Source organism: Nannospalax galili, unplaced genomic scaffold (assembly GCF_000622305.1).
Source record: "Nannospalax galili isolate Female #2095 unplaced genomic scaffold, S.galili_v1.0 scaffold746, whole genome shotgun sequence".
Taxonomy (NCBI): Eukaryota; Metazoa; Chordata; class Mammalia; order Rodentia; family Spalacidae; genus Nannospalax; species Nannospalax galili.
Window position 1 is genome coordinate 621,855 of NW_008354790.1, and position 17,971 is coordinate 639,825.

The 17,971-nt window shown below is 48.5% G+C and overlaps 1 protein-coding gene across 2 annotated transcripts in view; it reads left to right on the forward strand.

Moving 5' to 3' along the window:
* Plxna4 (plexin A4) overlaps positions 1-17,971 on the forward strand; it is a 461,715-nt gene that overhangs the window by 403,211 nt on the left and 40,533 nt on the right. For both annotated transcript variants that reach the window (XM_017802882.2, XM_029555453.1), the window contains exons 14-20: positions 2,219-2,336; positions 7,616-7,752; positions 8,873-9,037; positions 12,557-12,650; positions 13,078-13,317; positions 14,181-14,327; positions 14,969-15,203. In XM_017802882.2, coding sequence (XP_017658371.2) covers positions 2,219-2,336; positions 7,616-7,752; positions 8,873-9,037; positions 12,557-12,650; positions 13,078-13,317; positions 14,181-14,327; positions 14,969-15,203 — 1,136 coding nt within the window. The remainder of the gene's footprint in view (positions 1-2,218; positions 2,337-7,615; positions 7,753-8,872; positions 9,038-12,556; positions 12,651-13,077; positions 13,318-14,180; positions 14,328-14,968; positions 15,204-17,971) is intronic.

Here is a 17,971-nt window from a genome sequence, read left to right on the forward strand (position 1 = left end):
TGGTGGTTAATGGGGACCTACAGCTTACGGCCACTGGTCTGCACCATGCAGAGTATCAAAGAATATATCACTAGCTTGGGAAAAATCAAAATTGAGAATTCAGAGTGTAATATATACACATTACATATCCCTTACATTCCATTGTAAAGTTGAAATATTGAAAGCTAAGGCACTGTAGTTCATCTGGCATCATAGGAGAATTACAAGTGTATGCTCGAGAGCTCATGAGTGCCAACATAGGTTACCAAACAGAAGGTAGAGTTTCTACCTAATTTTGTGAAAGAAAGGCAAGAGTTCGCTTTTTTTTTACATTTTTGCAAGACCTTTTGTACAGAAGTTCATTTTAAGAAACAAATTTTAGAAACTACAGGGTTGGGGTTGCTGCTTGCTGTAGAGCGCTTATCTTCTCTGTGCCAAGTTCGGGGCTTGATCCCCAGCACTGCAAAAGACAACACTCCAGACAAACAAATAACAAACAAAACTTCACAGGGCTCAAAACCTAGAAACTAAAAAGTCAAAGAAGGGTCAGTTTAACTATACAGAAGCTTTGAACTTTAGTGTGGCACAGTATACTGAAAACCAAATTAAAAGTCAGATGACAAATTGACAAATGAGGAGAAAATAATTATAATATTTACAACAAATGTGCCAATTCAGAGGTTCAAAAATACAATTGGTCAGAAAGAGAGAGAGAGAGAGAGAGAGAGAGAGAGAGAGAGAGAGAAGAGAGGAGAGAGAGATTGGCAGAGAAGTCAAAGGGAAGAATGCAAGAAAACATGTATTCTCACTAATAATCACTGGAATTAAAATTAAAATGAGGTCTTTTCTGTAGTATCTTGGAAAAACTTTCAAAGGATTGTGAATATCTAGTTTCAGCTAAGAGTGGACCATTGATAGAAGTGCAAATTGGTGCAGCCTTTGGGGAACATTATAGACCCCTACCTGTCACTGTTAAGTACACAAACTATTTAACCCAGAGAGTTCCCTTCTGAGAAGCCTGTTCTAATAAACACACAATACTTAGGGATGTGTGTGTTGGTTCATTTGGCCAAGTTATTTGAAGCAGAAGATCAAGATGATTTATGAACTTATCAATAGGAAGATTATTATATAAATGATGGTTTAAACAAATACCTAATATTGCAAAGCTGTTAGGAAGAATAAAGGAGAGCTATGTATATAGAGGCAAAATGGAAACTCCATGCTATATTGTTAAGTCTAAACAGATATTTAGAACATTAGGTGTGCTGTGTTTTGCATTTATCTTACGAAGTACATGTTTAAGCTGGACGTGGTGATGCACACCTTTAATCCCAGCACTTGGGACGCAGAGGCAGGTGGATCTCTGTGAGATTGAGGCCAGCCTGGTCTACCCAGTGAGTTCCAGGCCACCTGTGGCTAAAAGGAGAGCCTGTCTCAAAAAGCACCCCCTCAAAAGTACATGTATGTGCATGTCTACAATAGTCATGTTTGTGTACATGCATATAAAATATGTGCTTGTGTGTGTGTGTGTGTGTGTGTGTGCTGTATCTAAAGCGCACCCTCTCAGTATCTGTGGGAGATTGGTTCTAAAACCTCCTTCAGACACCCAAATTCAGGATGTTCAGGTGACTTCTATAAAATAGCACAGTTTTGTAGACAACCCTCTCCATTACTTATACCTAAGTCAATGGAAATGCTAGGGGAATAGTCATTCCATTACAGTATTCAGGATTCACAAGAAAAAAGAAGTCTGCATATGTTCAGTATAGATATAATCTGTTTGCAATATTTTTGTGACTTCATAGCTGTGGATTCCATGAATGTGGGGGTTGATGGCATTTATATACCTATTCAGGCAAGTTGCCCTCACTTTCTGTGCCTTAGTTTCATTTGTGAAATGAGATACACACACACACACACACACACACACACACACACACACACACACATGAGCACTTGCAAGGGTAACTACTAAACGTTCCCCTACATATACCATGTAAGTATCCCCTCTCCTATCCTGGAAGCTGGGCCTGCAGGGAGCAGAAATACATTCCAGAGGCAGCCCTGGCACTGAGAGCTCCCAGGAGGGGACCTGAGAACCTTAAATCAGCTCTAAGTTTTGATTCTGATGTGCTGAGGGCCCACAGGCAGGTCACCTCACCTCTCTGGGTTCTGCTATGGGCCCAGTCCACGGCTGCAAGCCCTGAGGCTCATGGGGTCACCTCTCTTTCTGCAGGATCGTGTGTGAGATGGGAGAGGCGAAGCCCAGCCAGCACGCAGGTTTTGTGGAGATCTGTGTGGCCGTGTGTCGGCCTGAGTTTATGGCCCGCTCCTCGCAGCTCTATTACTTCATGGTGAGTCCTGATCTCCAGAGGCCTGGCTGGGTGCAGGCTACAGAAAACTCATGACCATCACTGCAGTACAGGACTCCTCATGCGTGCCATGTGTGTTCATGGGAACCCTGCCAGTACAGAGCAGGAGTGCAGCCCGTAAAGTCTGAAAGACCTAGACTCAAATCCAGACTGAGCTGTGCCTCTATGAAAGGCTTCAGTTAAGTTGCTTTGGCTCTTGGGTCCCAGTGTCCCTGTGTGGCTGAATGGCAGAGTGACCCCAGGGAATTGTGCCCAGACTCTGCCACTTACTAACTGGGAGAACTTCTGCAATCTGCTTAACTTTTCAGTTTCTTCATTTGTACAATGGGAATGATGATAGCATCTATGCAGTGGTGTGGTGGAGATCACAAAAACTCTGTGCCGTGTTATTTCCCGTGTTACTCACCCTCACTGTTATGCCCTGGTTTTTCCCTGTATACCTTTGCACCATCATGTCCAACTTGTCATCTGACTTTTCCTGCTTACCCTCTGTCATCCCGTGAGCTCTTTAGCCCCTCCATCACCTGCCCTGCACCTCATCATTTCACCCCACCTGCATACCCCGTCCATCTCCCTTACTCACATCCTGGTCCCCACCCCTGTCTTCCGTCCAGCATCTCATGCAGTCCTTACCCCGACTGCTAGTCCTCAGGGTCCCTCTAGCCTGAACCTCCAGGCCTACAAGCCTGCCTGACTCACAGCTGTGAGAGAAGGGTTGCTTTGGGAATCTCTTGGCCTGTTGCTTAAAAGGATGGTGGAGACATAGCCATGGTCCCTGCATGGTCCAGCATTTTCATGACTAGACTTTTCAGATTGATGACAGTAGAGAGGGTAGCTTCCTCAGGGTGCTGGCTGCTTTGGAAGCCAGAAGCTTGAAGTGAGGGTTTTATGCCTAGACATAAAATGCCTGGAAATGCTATCATAGAGAATTCTATTGTCCTCTCCCTCCCTCCTTCTTGCCTTCTCTCCTTCCTTCCCTCCCTCCCTTCTTCCTAGTTCTTCCTTTCCTCTTCTGCTGATAGCCATTTTTCAGTTTGCCCAGTACCTCTCACTGGATATTTTTTTGATGAAGCTTGTTTAATTAAGTTGAATGTTGTAATATAATTTGATAGTGCTGACTGAAGGGTTGCAATGTGTTAACTAAGACCTCATTCAGCTCCTCCTTAAAAGACCAAGGGTCAGGGGAGATAGAATCAACCATATTCAAGATCCAGTCTTGAAAGAGAGGAGAAAGGAGGGGGATCTCAGAGGAATGCAGGACAGATGTCCCTCCCACCTGGCCACAGCTCCTACCCACTTCCCTTTGGATACTACTGGCTGCCCCTTACAACACATGATCCTCACCAGGCTTTGAAATTGCCTGGCAACAGAGATGAAGAGAGAGGGCATTGCTGCCTGGTAAGAAGAAGCCTTGGGCATCCACAGCTAGTCAATTGGTCCGGGTTCCTCTCCTGTGCTCCTTCGCAGTGATGCTGAATGGCAGTCTTGACCTCGTGAAGTTCATGGTCCCTGGGGCCTCAACTGTCTCTGCTTACTTCTGTGACCACTTCAGAGGCCACAGCCACATGCACATCCCCCATCATATTCACACAGCTCATCTAAGCTGTAGCACCCACAAAAAGTATCCTCACCTCTTACCCATCTCTGACAGTAGCCTAATCCTCACGCCTGTGAACTTGGTGGGCTGTTGGTCAGCTTCTCTCAATTTCTGATGACACTTGGCGAGTATGTGCTGGAATCTCACTGTCCTGTTCTCTTTTCCACCACTCCGGGCTCCCGGCTCCTTTGGTCTGTCTAAGCCATCTTAACCCATCCCTCCTTGGAGATACCATTTTCATCACAGGCTACCTCAGGCTTGCTTTGCCTATAAGATGCTTTCCTAGTTCCTGGGTTAGCCAGCCACCTACTCAATCCATTTCTCCAGCTTCAGCCTTCCCTAACACCCTCACCCTGGCTGTATGGAGCCACTTTCTTCCACTTCTTTAAAGCCCTGGTCCTGTTCTATTCCTTGGCCTTCTCTGAACAGGCAGGCCTATGCTGGGAAACCCATGGACCTTGTATCCTGTCCTCCCTTGGCTTCCAAGATTTTGCCGACCCCATACTCAGTGGTCCTTTTGAATCCTGCTCCTCTACTCTAGCCAGAAAGCCTTTGGGCATGAAGCTGGGGCTTTTATTTACTTCTGTGCTAGCCTCCCTGGGAGGTGGCACTTCCAACCCAATCATACATGTACGGCTCTGCTGGGGGCCTAACATGGTGCTCTGGACCCATACCTGTCCTGACAGTGGGACACAAGTGTGAACTTGGTTAGAAAGCTTCCCAGTGAATCTGACACACAGCCTGGGCTGAGAGCTAAGAGCCTTGAAGGAACAAGGCTAGCTGAGCAGCCACCCTGTGCCTGGAGTCCTCCACTCTATTTTAGCTCTTTTAAAGACACCATGTGGCTGACCTCAGAAAATTCCCCTCCCTCCGTCCTTTCCTCCATTCCCCTTCCCTCTCTCCTTTCTCCTCCTGGTTCTTCTTCCGTCTCTCCCACTGGCAACCTTTTATCAGCTTCCCCAATACTTCCCACTCAGGGAGACCCAGTCTGGCCTACAAGAGTATATCAATCCTAGAACAGACTGTGGTTGAATCTGTGGTGTTAAGTTAAAGCTTCACAGAAGAGTCCATGGGATCTCTTCCTCAATGACCTACCTTACCTTCCTATTCAAAGGCCTCGTCTGAAGAACTGGCCTGGCGCCATACCTCTTAGGCAGAGTTTGGGGGACGAGGAATGGTGTTGGGGGCCCCAGTCCCTTCCCCTGCCCCATGTGCACTTAGGGATTGAATCTTGGAGGCTCTGGGGGTTCCTAGCAGGAATGAGGAACAGAGGTCCCTGTGAATCTCACAGGGACAAGTGAAGAGCCAGACCTTCCCTCTATCATACTTCCAAGTGTCCCTGAGCCCTTACTGCCCTTTGCTTTAGGTGGCTTGTGGGCAGGGGGTGCCTCCTCCAGAAGGCCTCTCCTGTGGGTCCTGAGAGAGCTGGGCAGTACCCCAAGCTCCTCTGGGAACTTCGCAAGCCCTGGGGTACCCTGGGAGCCCTTTCCCATTTTCAAGGCTGGGGGCCGGGCGTGATATCTGAGTTCAGTGGACGTCTTCCAGGTTCTTGTGTCCTAGTTGGATAGACACTTGTTTAGCTGCAGAAGCAGGAACAGTTTACTAGAAAAAGGTACACTTCCAAGGGCAGAAGTGGGCTGGATCAGGGAGAAAGTTTAGAAGACCAACCAGAGCCTGCTCTGTAAAGGATGGGGCTTTGGGGTCATTTGCATAGCACCTGCAAATCATACATGCTGTTAAGCTGTTATTCTCCATGCGGCTTCGTATATCCCATGTCTCGGCAACTTTAATTTCCAAGGGGTGGAGGTTAGTATTATAATGAGCCACAGGTCACCTTCAGACACTGGAAAGCCTCTTTGCCTGTATGAGTGGCTCCAGCAGGTTCCATTTCCCCCTTTGTGGAGTTTCCAGCCTTCCTCGTCACCAGCAGGTTTTTCTTCTATCTATACTAATTTTTGTGTAAAGCCTTCCAGACCTCACTCTCCACTGTGCTCTCTTCCTTCCAGGGAAGACCCAGGTCTCCCTTGGTTTCCCTCCACAAATCAAACTAGGCCCAGCTGTGTGCTTTATTCACCCAAATGTCAAAGCTACAAAAGGCCAGGAGCAGAACTCTGGGCCTTGTCCCCGGCTCTGTCCCAGGAGGTCCCCCTGCCGGGAACGCTTCTCCATCCTCTACCTTTCTTCATCTGTTCGCTCACAGAGCCAAGTGAGGAGCTGGCAAATAAAGCATACTTTGATTTTCCCCGTGCAAACCCACCGTGAAATATTTATGAAGCACGGCTTGAATAATTAATAATTTCTCACAAGTCCAAAACATGTTTCCATAACACCCTCTCCCCAGCCCGAGCAGTCCCCCTCTAGTCAGTCCCTGAGCAGCAGCGCCATGCAACGTGGCCTGCGGTATCCACACCACTGGCTTGTCCTTCCCAGGGCTGGACTCCAGATCTTCCTTATAGCCGGTGAGCACAGACAGACCAGTGGACAGACTGTCTTTCCCTCTCTTCTTTCTGAGGAGATCAGTCAGACAAAGTGACCCTATGGAAATATACAAACTACTACAAGTTACAGAACAAGAAAATTGCCATGGGTCTTGGAAATAACCACGTTGGGGCCCAAATTCCATTATTATGTGACCAGAGAGGTGGAAGATCTTGTCTCGAGCCACACAGCATGATTACCACAGGCCCTTATCCTTGGCTGTCCAGTTACAGAGCCAAGATTTCAAACCTACCTGAGGAACATTGGGGCCAAGGTCAGCAGGTGTATGTTACCCGTGAGCCTTGCACTAGGACCTGGGGACTAGGGCTCCTGAAGGAAGCCTCATTAGGGAGGGTACCAGGCCTCAGGAATGAACCTGAGCAGGTTCAGCTTCTACACTGAGTTCTTTCAGGGCCTGGTGGCTGGGGAAGGGAGGGAGAAATCTTCATTTAAATGCAGATACAGACTTCTCACCTGGGACTGGGGAAAGTTTTTCCATTAAAATGCTAATGAAAGAACAAACTGCAACTCCAAATCCCCAGCTATCTAGGGCTTTCCTCCCTGCCTCCACTCCAGCCACTCCTCACCTCCAGTCCTGCCAGGGGTACCGCACAGGCCTTGAAAGCTTCCTTGTATGCATGCCTCATACATCCTGCACTCCAGACGCTGGAGAGTTCTCTGAGGAGACCCGTGGGAAGGGCAAGTCACCTTCCCCAAAGCCAGGAGACTGCCTACTGGAGAAATGGATGGTGTGCATCTACACTGGGAACTGGAGATCTGAAGTCAGGTCTCAATTATGGTACTTCTTAGCTGTGTGACCTTGGAGAATCTAGTTAACATCTCTGAATCTTATCTGTGAAATAATAGCTACTTTTTAAAACTGACTGAATATATATATATTATATATATATATATATCTCACTATAGTTAAAGCCCTGACCCTTACATTACATATATTTTTTACAGAGCCACTATCATGACTGCTATTATTCATATAGAGATGCAAGTGCTCTGGGTCCCCAACAGTGCCTATTCACACAAGAATAAAACAAACAAACACAAACAACAATAAAAACCGGGAGACAGTGGAGGCAACCATGAGTCTGGACAATGGAGAATTGCCTCAGGCCTGCCCCAGCCTCCTCCACCATCCCAGCATGTCTCAGTCCTCTTCTTTTCTACACAGACCCTGACTCTCTCAGACCTGAAGCCCAGCCGGGGACCCATGTCTGGGGGCACACAGGTCACTATCACAGGCACCAACCTGAATGCAGGCAGCGATGTGATGGTGATGTTCGGGAGCCAGCCTTGCCTCTTCCATAGGTAACCCCTGGACCCAAGGGAGGGCAGACAGATAAATTACTTGGGAAGGGGACTTGGGGTTTTATAGAGGTGGGCAAGGATTGCCCTTTCCCCGGGTGAGTCCCTTTCAGACTGGCATTCTTCTTCTCTTTGAGAGAAGACAACAAAAGGTGAAAGTTAGCCCTCTTCCCCTGTGAATGGGGGTGAGGGGTATCATGCCATTGCCCACAATTCAGCCTGGTGTCCCAATATGTGCCCTCTGCCAAGGATGGAGAAACCACCGAGGATTCAGCTCAGAATCTGCAGCTAGAGCCTGTTAAGGAGGGGAGAGCCTCTCCTGCTTCTAGCTGCTTGGGCCTACCCAAGATGATCTGAGCAGGTGATCCCAACTGACCTAGCCTGAGGCTCGAAGTTCAGGAAGCTTCCTTCCCTCTGCCCAGAGGGTTTCACCTTCTCCAATTAAGAGCCTGGGGTAGGAGCTGCAGGGACACATCCAAGGAATGTTCTGGAAAATGTGACTGGCCTGAGTGAGGGTCTCTGAAGGAGGGATTCCTAGAGGGGGCTTTGATAAGAACTTGGGCAGATTCCAGCTCAGACCGGGCAGAGCAATGTATTATGTCAGAGAAGCAATTATTCAGAAACTTTAGGAAATGGTGAGGATGCCTTTGTTCAAAATGGTTTATACTATCACAAGAGTAAAAGGAGGCAGAGATCAACTTTAGGCATAGCAGGACCAGCTATAGGCTTACTGCCAGCCCCAGACTTAGGGGTCAGGAGAGTCACAGGGAGGAGATGGCAAGGGCGTGGTTCTTGCTGAACTCACTTATAAGATTCTCATTTTCAGGCAAACCAAGGATCAGAAATTAAGGGAGGATTCTCATCGGACTGATATAGCTAGATCCTTGCTAAAAATGGGGCTGGATTAGGGACAAAGACAATCTAAGAGATAAGACCTCTTTGAAAAAGTGGACCCAGAGATGCTTTTTGAAAGCTTGATCCCTATCCTTGCTTCTTGAGCTTTCCATCTATGTCAGCACCCACCCCTTGCCCCTGCGGAACCTGAAGTACAGGGAAAGGGGTTGACCTGGGACTACCCCCATCCTCGGCACCCAGGAGCCCAGTGCTCTGCCTTCCCTTCTAGGCGATCTCCATCCTACATCGTCTGCAACACCACATCCTCAGACGAGGTGCTGGACATGAAGGTGACTGTGCAGGTGGACAGGGCCAGGATTCGCCAGGACCTGGTCTTTCAGTATGTGGAGGACCCCACTATTGTGCGTATCGAGCCAGAGTGGAGCATTGTCAGGTAGGAGGACCTCTAACCCCTTCCTGCTTCTGGACCTCAGTTTCTCTTTCCCAGCTCTCAAAAACCAAGGATAAGTCAAGTTTAGTGCCATAGGCCTTTAAGTCCAGCTGCTTGGGAGGCTGAGGCAGGAGTATCAAAAAGTACAAGATCTGGGACAGAGATGACTTTGTGAGTCGGAGCACTTGCTGAGCAAGCATGAGGACCCTGAGTTCAGAACTCAGCACCCATGAAAAAAGTTAGAAGTGGCTGCACACATTGTAACCCCAGGGCTAGGGGCTGGTCAGAGACAGTGGGATCACATTGGTTCAGTGAGAGAGCTTGCTTCAAAAAAATAAGGCAGAAAGTGATAGAGCAGGACACCTGACATCCTCCTCTGGCCTCTACACAAGCATGCTCATACACGTGTGCACAGCATGCACACACATACAACACAGAATTCAATATCTGCCTACATTACTGAGTTAGTTGAAGGCCAGCCTGAGCAGTTTAGCAAGAAGCTTGCTAAAGTAAACAAAATTAAAAGTTAAAAGAGGGATAGGATGTAGTCTAGTGGTGGAGTGCTTGCCTAGCATGGGCAAGGCCCCTGGGTTTCATCCCCAGTACTGAAAAAAGAAAAAAAAATTAATAAAGCCAGAAGAGTTTTGGGGACTCAATCCTTCTTGGAAGACAGATGAACTGGGGTTAGTTCCCAATACCCTCTAGTAAGAGGACCTTCAGATAGTGGCTGCCTTCTTTCACGGAAGTAGCTCCACACAGGATCCAGCCTGTAAGCTGAGGTCTGACCAGCTACGACACACTTTCCCACTGTTGAAACTGGTGAGTGGACTTGGAAATAATCCTCATCCGGGAGTGACTGTAGGGATGCCAGTGTACCCCTGATGCCTCACCTCTGGCAAATATGGCCAGTAGTTCTGGTCCTGACTTGGGCTGAGGGACTTGGGAGGAGAGAGAGATCAGAGCTAGTCTCTTCCAGGCTTCTCTGAAGTCCAGTCTGCATCTGTCCTCTGCTTCTGGACCTCTTCGCAGCCCTTTCATAGTCTGCCCTGTTGCCTGCTTGCCTTTGTCCCTCTCTGTACTGCAGACTTGTCCAGGGAAAAACCTGCTCTTTGTTCCTTGCTGTTTCCTTAGTGTCTGACAGGAATGCACGAAGGGAATATTTCAGGAGGAAGCAGGTACTTGATGGTGCTATCAGAAGAACCAGGAAGGGTGTCTGACCCTTCAGCAGTTTGCCTGGGGCAAGACACTTACTTCTCCTGGGCCTCTATCTTTTGGGAGATTCCCCTGGTGACTGAGACACTTGGGGACCTGTAGGGTCACTGGAATGTAGCACCTCCCATTAGAGGCTGAACTGCAGGTCGCTGCCTGTACCTGCTTTTCCAAGCTCTGAGGACACATCGGGATGAGAGGACTCCACAGAGGATGACTTTTCTGTGAGAGCCACTTGATAGCACCAGGAAGCTGCTGTTCTGGGGTACATTGGGAACACAGTGAGGGCTTGTGGTGGGAAAGCACAGGCTCAGTTCAGCCTGCTGCTTAGTAGACCAGCAACCTTAACAGCCACTTATTCTCCTTTTACCTGTCATTTGCTCAATGCTCAGTGCTCCCTATAGTCAGCTCCAGCTGTGAGGGAACCTGGGACTGGGGGAGTTAGTGGGGACAAAATGAAGAAGTGCTCGGCACAAGCCGGGCAGGGACAAGCCCAGTTTAGGGAGTACTCCTTAAGCCAGGGACTCCAGGACCATATCTGACTGGCAGCCTGCATTTTTGTAAATAAAATTTTTAATAATTTGGCTTTTGTTTTGAGACAGGGTCTCACTTATGTAGCCCTGGATAGCCTGGAACTCACTATGTAGATCAGGCTGGCCTCGAATTTATAGAAATCTGCCTGCCTGTTCCTCCCAAGTGCTGGAATTAAAGAAAGACATTCGCTAACACGCCCTGGTATAAATAAAGTTTTATTGGCACACTGTTCTGCTCCCTGTCTGTATTGTCTACAGCTACTTTCTCACCACAGCAGAGTTGATGAATTGCAACAGGGACCATATGGCCTATGGAGCCTGAAATATTTACTGTCTGGCCCTTCACAGGAAGAGTTGGCCACCTTCTGCATGAAGCCCAAAGAGAAGCAGCTTGGCTGCTAGGATGAAAAGTGTCCATCGGCTGTCCTCCACTAAGGCATGAAGGGGGAAACAGCCTGTCAAAGCCATGCCAGGCCTTGGCCTGAGAGCCTGGTGATTCAGGAAGGTGATACAATGCCTTTGTGTCTCACTCAAGAAGCAGTGATACTCTGAGGCATTCACAGCCTGGTTTAGTTCATTCATTCCTCATCTTGTCCCCGGTGTTGTCTTCTTGGCAGAGTCCCCAAGTCATGTTCATATTGTAAGGGAGGCTGGACACATGTTCTGGAATGCCAGTACTTTTGCTTAGGTTAAGAAAATCTAAAGATAAGGTGGGCTCTGCACTGTGTGTGGCTCTGAGCCTCCCATAAAGGCCTGGCTTGTTTGGGGACAATGATGGAGCCATTTGTGGAATGACTGAGAAGGCTGGAGGAAAGGCTGGATACCAGAAGCTCATCTGAACTGTCATGTGTATGGAAGAGCCTCTCTGGGCATTGCAGAACTCTTACAGGCATACACAGATATAGATGTGTATATAAAGTGATTGCAGAACACTCAAGGAAAAAGGGAAGGAAGTAACTGAACTTTAAAGATGGGCAGGTAGATAGTGGGTAGAAACCGATGTGAGGACAGGAGCAAAAGTTCTTAGCCACGAAGTTTAGAAGTAATTAACCTACATAATCCTGCTTTAGATAGCAGAGTTTTTGTTGGAGATACCGCTTTGACTGGCAATTAGGGCACTTCTCCCTCTCCTTTGAGTAGCCCAAGGAGGACATGGCCACGTATAGAGCTTCCTACCATCCCCACCAGCTTCTCAGCCTCCCTGGGTGTAGGGTATGGCATCCTTTGAAAGGCCACTCCAAAGTGAATCACCCGAGTCCTCTCCATCCACATCGGTGTCCCAAGCTTCTCCAGGGTACAGGAGACTCATGTCACTCCTATGCTCCCGGAAAAGGTGTCTGGTTACCTGGGCCATGGTTCACAGGTCTCAGCCAGACTGAAGCCACCAATGAGGAAATTTGCAGCAGGATTGCCATGGGAAACAGATTGTGCTTGGTGGCTGAGGGCTCTGTTAGGGACCATTACTTTAGACCAATACCAAGGATGAGGACTAGGGTGGAGCCTCAAGAGAAGTCTCTGGCTCCTTTGGGTCTCGGGGACTTGGAGAGCCAATGGACCGTGCTATCAGTGAAGGGTACCATGGATGCATCACTTTCCTCCCTCTAGGCTTGAGATGTGTATCCTTGCTATCACAGTCAGCTCTTCCTCCTGGTCCCCCAGATCATCATTGTGCTTCCTTGCCCTCATGTCACAGGTCATCTTGATGACCACTGTTGTCATGGCCAGTGTCCTTGTATCTCCCATGCCTGTGATTCATACTCCTTTCTTTCTTCTTGGGCAGTGGGAACACACCCATCGCTGTCTGGGGAACTCACCTGGACCTCATACAGAATCCCCAGATCCGTGCCAAGCATGGAGGGAAGGAGCACATCAATGTGAGTCTGCCTGTCAGTGCCCAGGGGCTGCCCACCTGACATGTTTAGTTCCCAAAGGGAACCTGCTTCCTAAGCACTACATACATATGATGACCCAACACCAGTCACCTCTGAGACCTGGGAAAGTGGGCTAGGGGAACAGACATGACAGCATTTTCAACTGTTTGACTCCAGACCTTGAAGAAACAATTGCTTCCACAGTTTCTGGGGAACCTTGCTATTCCTGCCCAGCTTGGAAAACACCTAGTTTTGCCACATCCACATTGGGCAAAGCCAGAGATAGGTGACAGTCACAGGGTGGAACCTGTAAGTGCTCGAGTGTGTGATCCTGGCTCCCTCCTTCATAATCCACCTGTATCAACTCTATGCACTGGAAGTCCTGGGGTGGAGATATTCCTCATTGTTCCCTCTCTGGCTATTCCCACAGATCTGCGAGGTTCTTAATGCTACCGAGATGACCTGCCAAGCTCCAGCCCTTGCCCTGGATCCTGACCACCAGTCGGACCTCACCGAAAGGCCTGAAGAGTTTGGTTTTATCTTGGACAATGTCCAGTCCCTGTTAATTCTCAACAAGACTAACTTCACCTACTATCCCAACCCTGTGTTTGAGGCCTTCAGTCCCTCAGGAATCCTGGAGCTCAAGCCTGGCACTCCTATCATCCTAAAGGTAGAAGGAGAGCACAGGGAGAAAGGATGTTCTCAAGTGGATGGGAAGAGTGTCCAGTTACAGAAAAAGGGTGGGAGTCAATGGAAGTCACAAACTCCTGCTAAATTTCATGACTTACATCTCTTGCAGAGGGTATGGTATAGCTCAGAACTCCTGTTATAGACCTGATCCACTCCGGGCAGACAGATCTACTTAGGCCACTAGACTCCCAATCTTTTGTCCTTAGAGTCCAGAAACTGACAGTCACAGGCTTGTTGCAAACCACGGTTTAGGTTTTCTTTGGACCATGGCTCACAAGTTAATTGTAACTCATGTGACAGTTTGAATCAGCTGGTAGCTGCTGACTGCAACTGTACGCCAGAAGGATACTGAGGGAAGGCTGCATTCTAGATAAGCTTTTCAGAGCACTTTATTGATTTCTTACTGGGAGGAAGAGAAGATGCTAGTATATGTGCTATACTTGTCTGTTTTCTGTTACTGTCATGAAATACTTGATGCTGAGTACTTCCAAAGAAAGAAGTTGAATTAACTTACCATTCTGGAGAGTAAGAGACCAAACAGCAAAGTCTTGGATCTTATGAGGGTATCCTTGTGGGAGTACATGTGAGAAGGAATGATTATGGGGTGATACAGGAAGCCAGAGGGCAAGGAGAATATAGTCACGACCTTCTAACACATCCCCTCTGGGGATGAAACAACATCTAACCTATAGCATGTGCCATAGGTTCTTGGAACTTACTGCTGATGGTGGCCTCTTTCCCAATTCATCCATAGGATGGGATGTCAGATAGGAGGCCATAGAAATCACCATCAGCTGTGGTCCTGACTCAGGGGTGGGGATGGGGGCTTTCCTGTCTGCCCAGGGCAAGAACCTGATCCCACCAGTGGCTGGAGGCAATGTAAAGCTGAACTATACTGTGCTGGTTGGGGAGAAGCCATGTACTGTGACTGTGTCGGATGTGCAGCTGCTCTGCGAGTCTCCCAACCTCATTGGCAGGCACAAAGTGATGGTAAGGCTGGTGGGACCCCATCATGGATTGAGCAAGTGTGAGAGATGCTGGGTGCAAGTGGCCCAGCTGTTTATGGGCTACTGGGGCATTTTAGGAAAGCTTCCAGCCCACAATGAGCGTTCCTCCAAGCTTTCCACAGCCCTGTTTGCATCTTCCCACCTCACTAACCTGCTACACACAATACACTGTGTGTGAATTGTTGCTCTCTCTATCTTGGCTGGTATAGCAACAAGACAGTGTAAAACATTTAATGGACCAATAAATTGTCTACTAAGGGACAAGAGAGCCTTTAAGAAAAGGATCATCAATGGTCTAGGAAGGCCTATGATGTCCCATCTGTGTCTTGGTCTCCCATGATGATGGTAGGATGAGTCTTGGGGAAGCCAGTCATTGGTGTTATATCACTTTATTTAGACCCCAGTGGTGAGCTGCATTCTTGTGGTGACAATGTTGTCCTGAGTGATAGATGGGGCACGTTTTCCTGTTGAGAGGTGACTTCTGCTGTCTAGTCCTTCTCCTATCCCCATACGCCCTCTCTTCTATTTTCTCCACCCGTTGGGGCTCCTCCCTGGCAGCCACAACCTCATCCTGACTCAGAGCTCTTCTCCAGTCCACCATCCCTCTCTCCCTTGTGTCCCCAGGCTCGTGTGGGTGGCATGGAGTACTCCCCAGGGATGGTGTACATTGCCCCAGACAGCCCGCTCAGCTTGCCTGCCATCGTCAGCATCGCAGTGGCAGGTGGCCTCCTCATCATCTTCATCGTGGCTGTGCTCATTGCTTACAAACGCAAGTCCCGAGAGAGTGACCTCACGCTGAAGCGGCTGCAGATGCAGATGGACAACCTGGAGTCCCGTGTGGCCCTGGAGTGCAAGGAAGGTACTGAGTGCCCATGTGCTGGTGCTAGTGCTGGAGGCTGTGTGCGTGTGTGTGTGTGTGTGTGTGTGTGTGTGTGTGTGCATATCATACAAAAGCAAGCAGGCTGGGCAGCAGTGGGTAACACTAGAGGTTGTATGTGTGCATGTAATAACATGTGAGTCAGGGCATGTGTATATGTGCACAAATGTAGCTGCTGCCTCTCATACAACAGCAACTAGCCTGGGCAGCATTTGACAGTAATGAAGATCATAATATGTATATGTGCACTTGTGTATGTGTATGCATGTGCCAATAGGCCAGGCTACAGTGAGTGGTAGTTATGTGTGCTATGAGCATATCTGCATGTGTATAAGTGTGTGTGTGTGTTCTGTGTGTGTGTGTCTGTGTGTGTGCGTGTGTCTGTGTGTGTATCTGTGTGTGTGTGTCTGTGTCTGTGTGTGTCTATGTCTGTGTATGTCTGTGTGTCTGTGTGTGTGTCTGTGTGTCTGTGTGTGTGTGTGTGTGTGTGTGTGGGTGTGTGTGTGTGGAGGTGTGTGTGTGTGTGTGTCCTAGTCATAGGTCCAGCCATCTGGCCTACAGCAGATGGTCTTGAAGGTGGAGTGTCCTACTTACAAAGCCTTCCTGCCAGTCTGGCCTAGCCAAGGTCCCAGACCAAAGCCCCATTTAGCAGTCCCACCTTGTGGCTTCCTCCTTATTCCTTCCAGGTGTCTTGCCAGGATCATTTACACCCCAAGAGCAGTCTCTAGGTTCAGAACCCTTGCTGGATGGGTCTCACATCTCCTTCCAGGGAGATCTGGGGTTGTCTTGGCATAGCACATACAAGCAATCCTTAGCTCCCTCCCTGCTGAAGGAAGGGAAGGCTGTGGGGTTGATCTGTGATTCTGAAAGAAGAGTGTTTCATAGCTTGTATTTGAAAAATTTACAAACGCCACCATGAAGTGAGATCAGCTGTATTAAACCCAAGAAGGCAGCTTAGCAGGCAGACTTTTGTAACCTCAGGACATCCTTATGTGAGTCACCCTGGGAGGGAGTTGCTGAGCAGTTTCTCTGTGGGTGATGTGTACCTAGAGTTAATCCAGCCCTGTACTTGGGCTCCTGCATCATGCAGGTTCCCATCGGGGAAGCCCAGCCACTTTTGATGGGGATGAGGCTCCATTCCATCCCCTCTCCACATCCTTCAGCTGTCATCTCGGCATCCGCCTTGTGGGACTGTTAATTACTGCCTTTTATTATATTTACACTGCTTAATTTTTTTCTCTGCAATGTACTCTTCTGTCTAATTAGGTGTAGTGATTAGAATCTCTTTTATGTGTGGCAGGCACGAGGCTTTGAATGTTGGAGGTGCTTGATGACTTAAAGAAAACTGCAGACCCATCAAAAGCTAGATCCTCTTTCTCCTCCTGGCCAGTTAAGCACCCTAACCAGGAGAAGACAGATCAAGAGAGGTTGACACCAGGCCTCTCTAGAAGTATCAGGAAGAGACAGGCTCAGAAGGCAGACAGGAGTCTAGCCTAGGAGCACATGGAATTCTGTGGGGAACTGTGGCTTCTGGGTGGGAGACAGTCACACTGCAGGGGTTTTGAAAAGAAGGTGGCTCTCTAGTAGGATTGACCACTGAGGCACCTTCCAGGGTGTTTGCAGGGAAGCATGGACCCAGGGCAGGTCTTCCTGGAGATTTCACTGTCAGCCAGGGTACCACTCATACCCACACTCAGAGGATGCCAGCCCTGCCCTACACAGACCTGAGCTTTGGATATAGAAGCATACACATGTGTAAGCTTTCTTACACATATACACATCCCCATTCTGTGTACTTGCTGGCATGCTTGCACATTCTCATACTTATTAAAACAAGCACACACTCACTCAGGCACCCCACTCCTGTTCATGTGCACATTTCCACCTGCTGACACAAACACAGCTTCATGCTCTTTACTCCTGATGCACACTGCTGGGTTACTCAGTTTATATCACTGTGGCCAAAAAAACTGGCAGAAACAACTTAAAATATGAAAGATTTCTTTTGCTTATGGTTTCAGGGGTTCCATCCACTACAGTGGGGAGGGTATGGTAGAGTACAGCTGTTTACCTGACAGCTGTCAGAAAGCAGAGGAGAGCAGAAACAGGAGGAGATCAGGGCAACATATAATCTTAAGGACAGTCCCCACTCCCAGTGACCTCCTTCCTCCAATCAGGCCCCACCTTCCAAAGATCCACTCCCTCTTAACAACTCTTTCATATTATGAAACTATTAAGGGATGAATCAATCCATTGATAATTATAATCTAATTGTCTCTGGAAAGGTCCTTATAGACATGCCCAGTGATACACTTCACTGATCCCCCAGGTACTTCTCAATCCATTCAAGCTGGCAATTAAGATCAACTATCACAATAAGTGTTTGTCAGGCATTGGTGACAGTGAATGCCAAAGAGACCTCTGGACTTCATTTGCACACACAGTTGCTCACATACATTGGAGTCTGTTCTACTTGGCCACATTAGGGCTTCTGTCTCTAGAGTCACTGTATGACAAAGAACCCCAGGCTCCATGTGACAGGACAGAAGGGGGAGCAGTGCAGGAGGAAGGGAGCACCAGGAGGTGCTGTGGGAGGAAGGGAGCACCGGGAGGTACTGCAGGTCTGCCAGTGCTCAGCCTAGTCCCCCATCCTCTCCAGAAAGCCTTGGGGCTCTCCTGGAACCAAAACCCGTGGGAACCCACAAACCTCAAGTCAGCTCTGTGGGGGAGGAACTCTATCAAAGTCACCA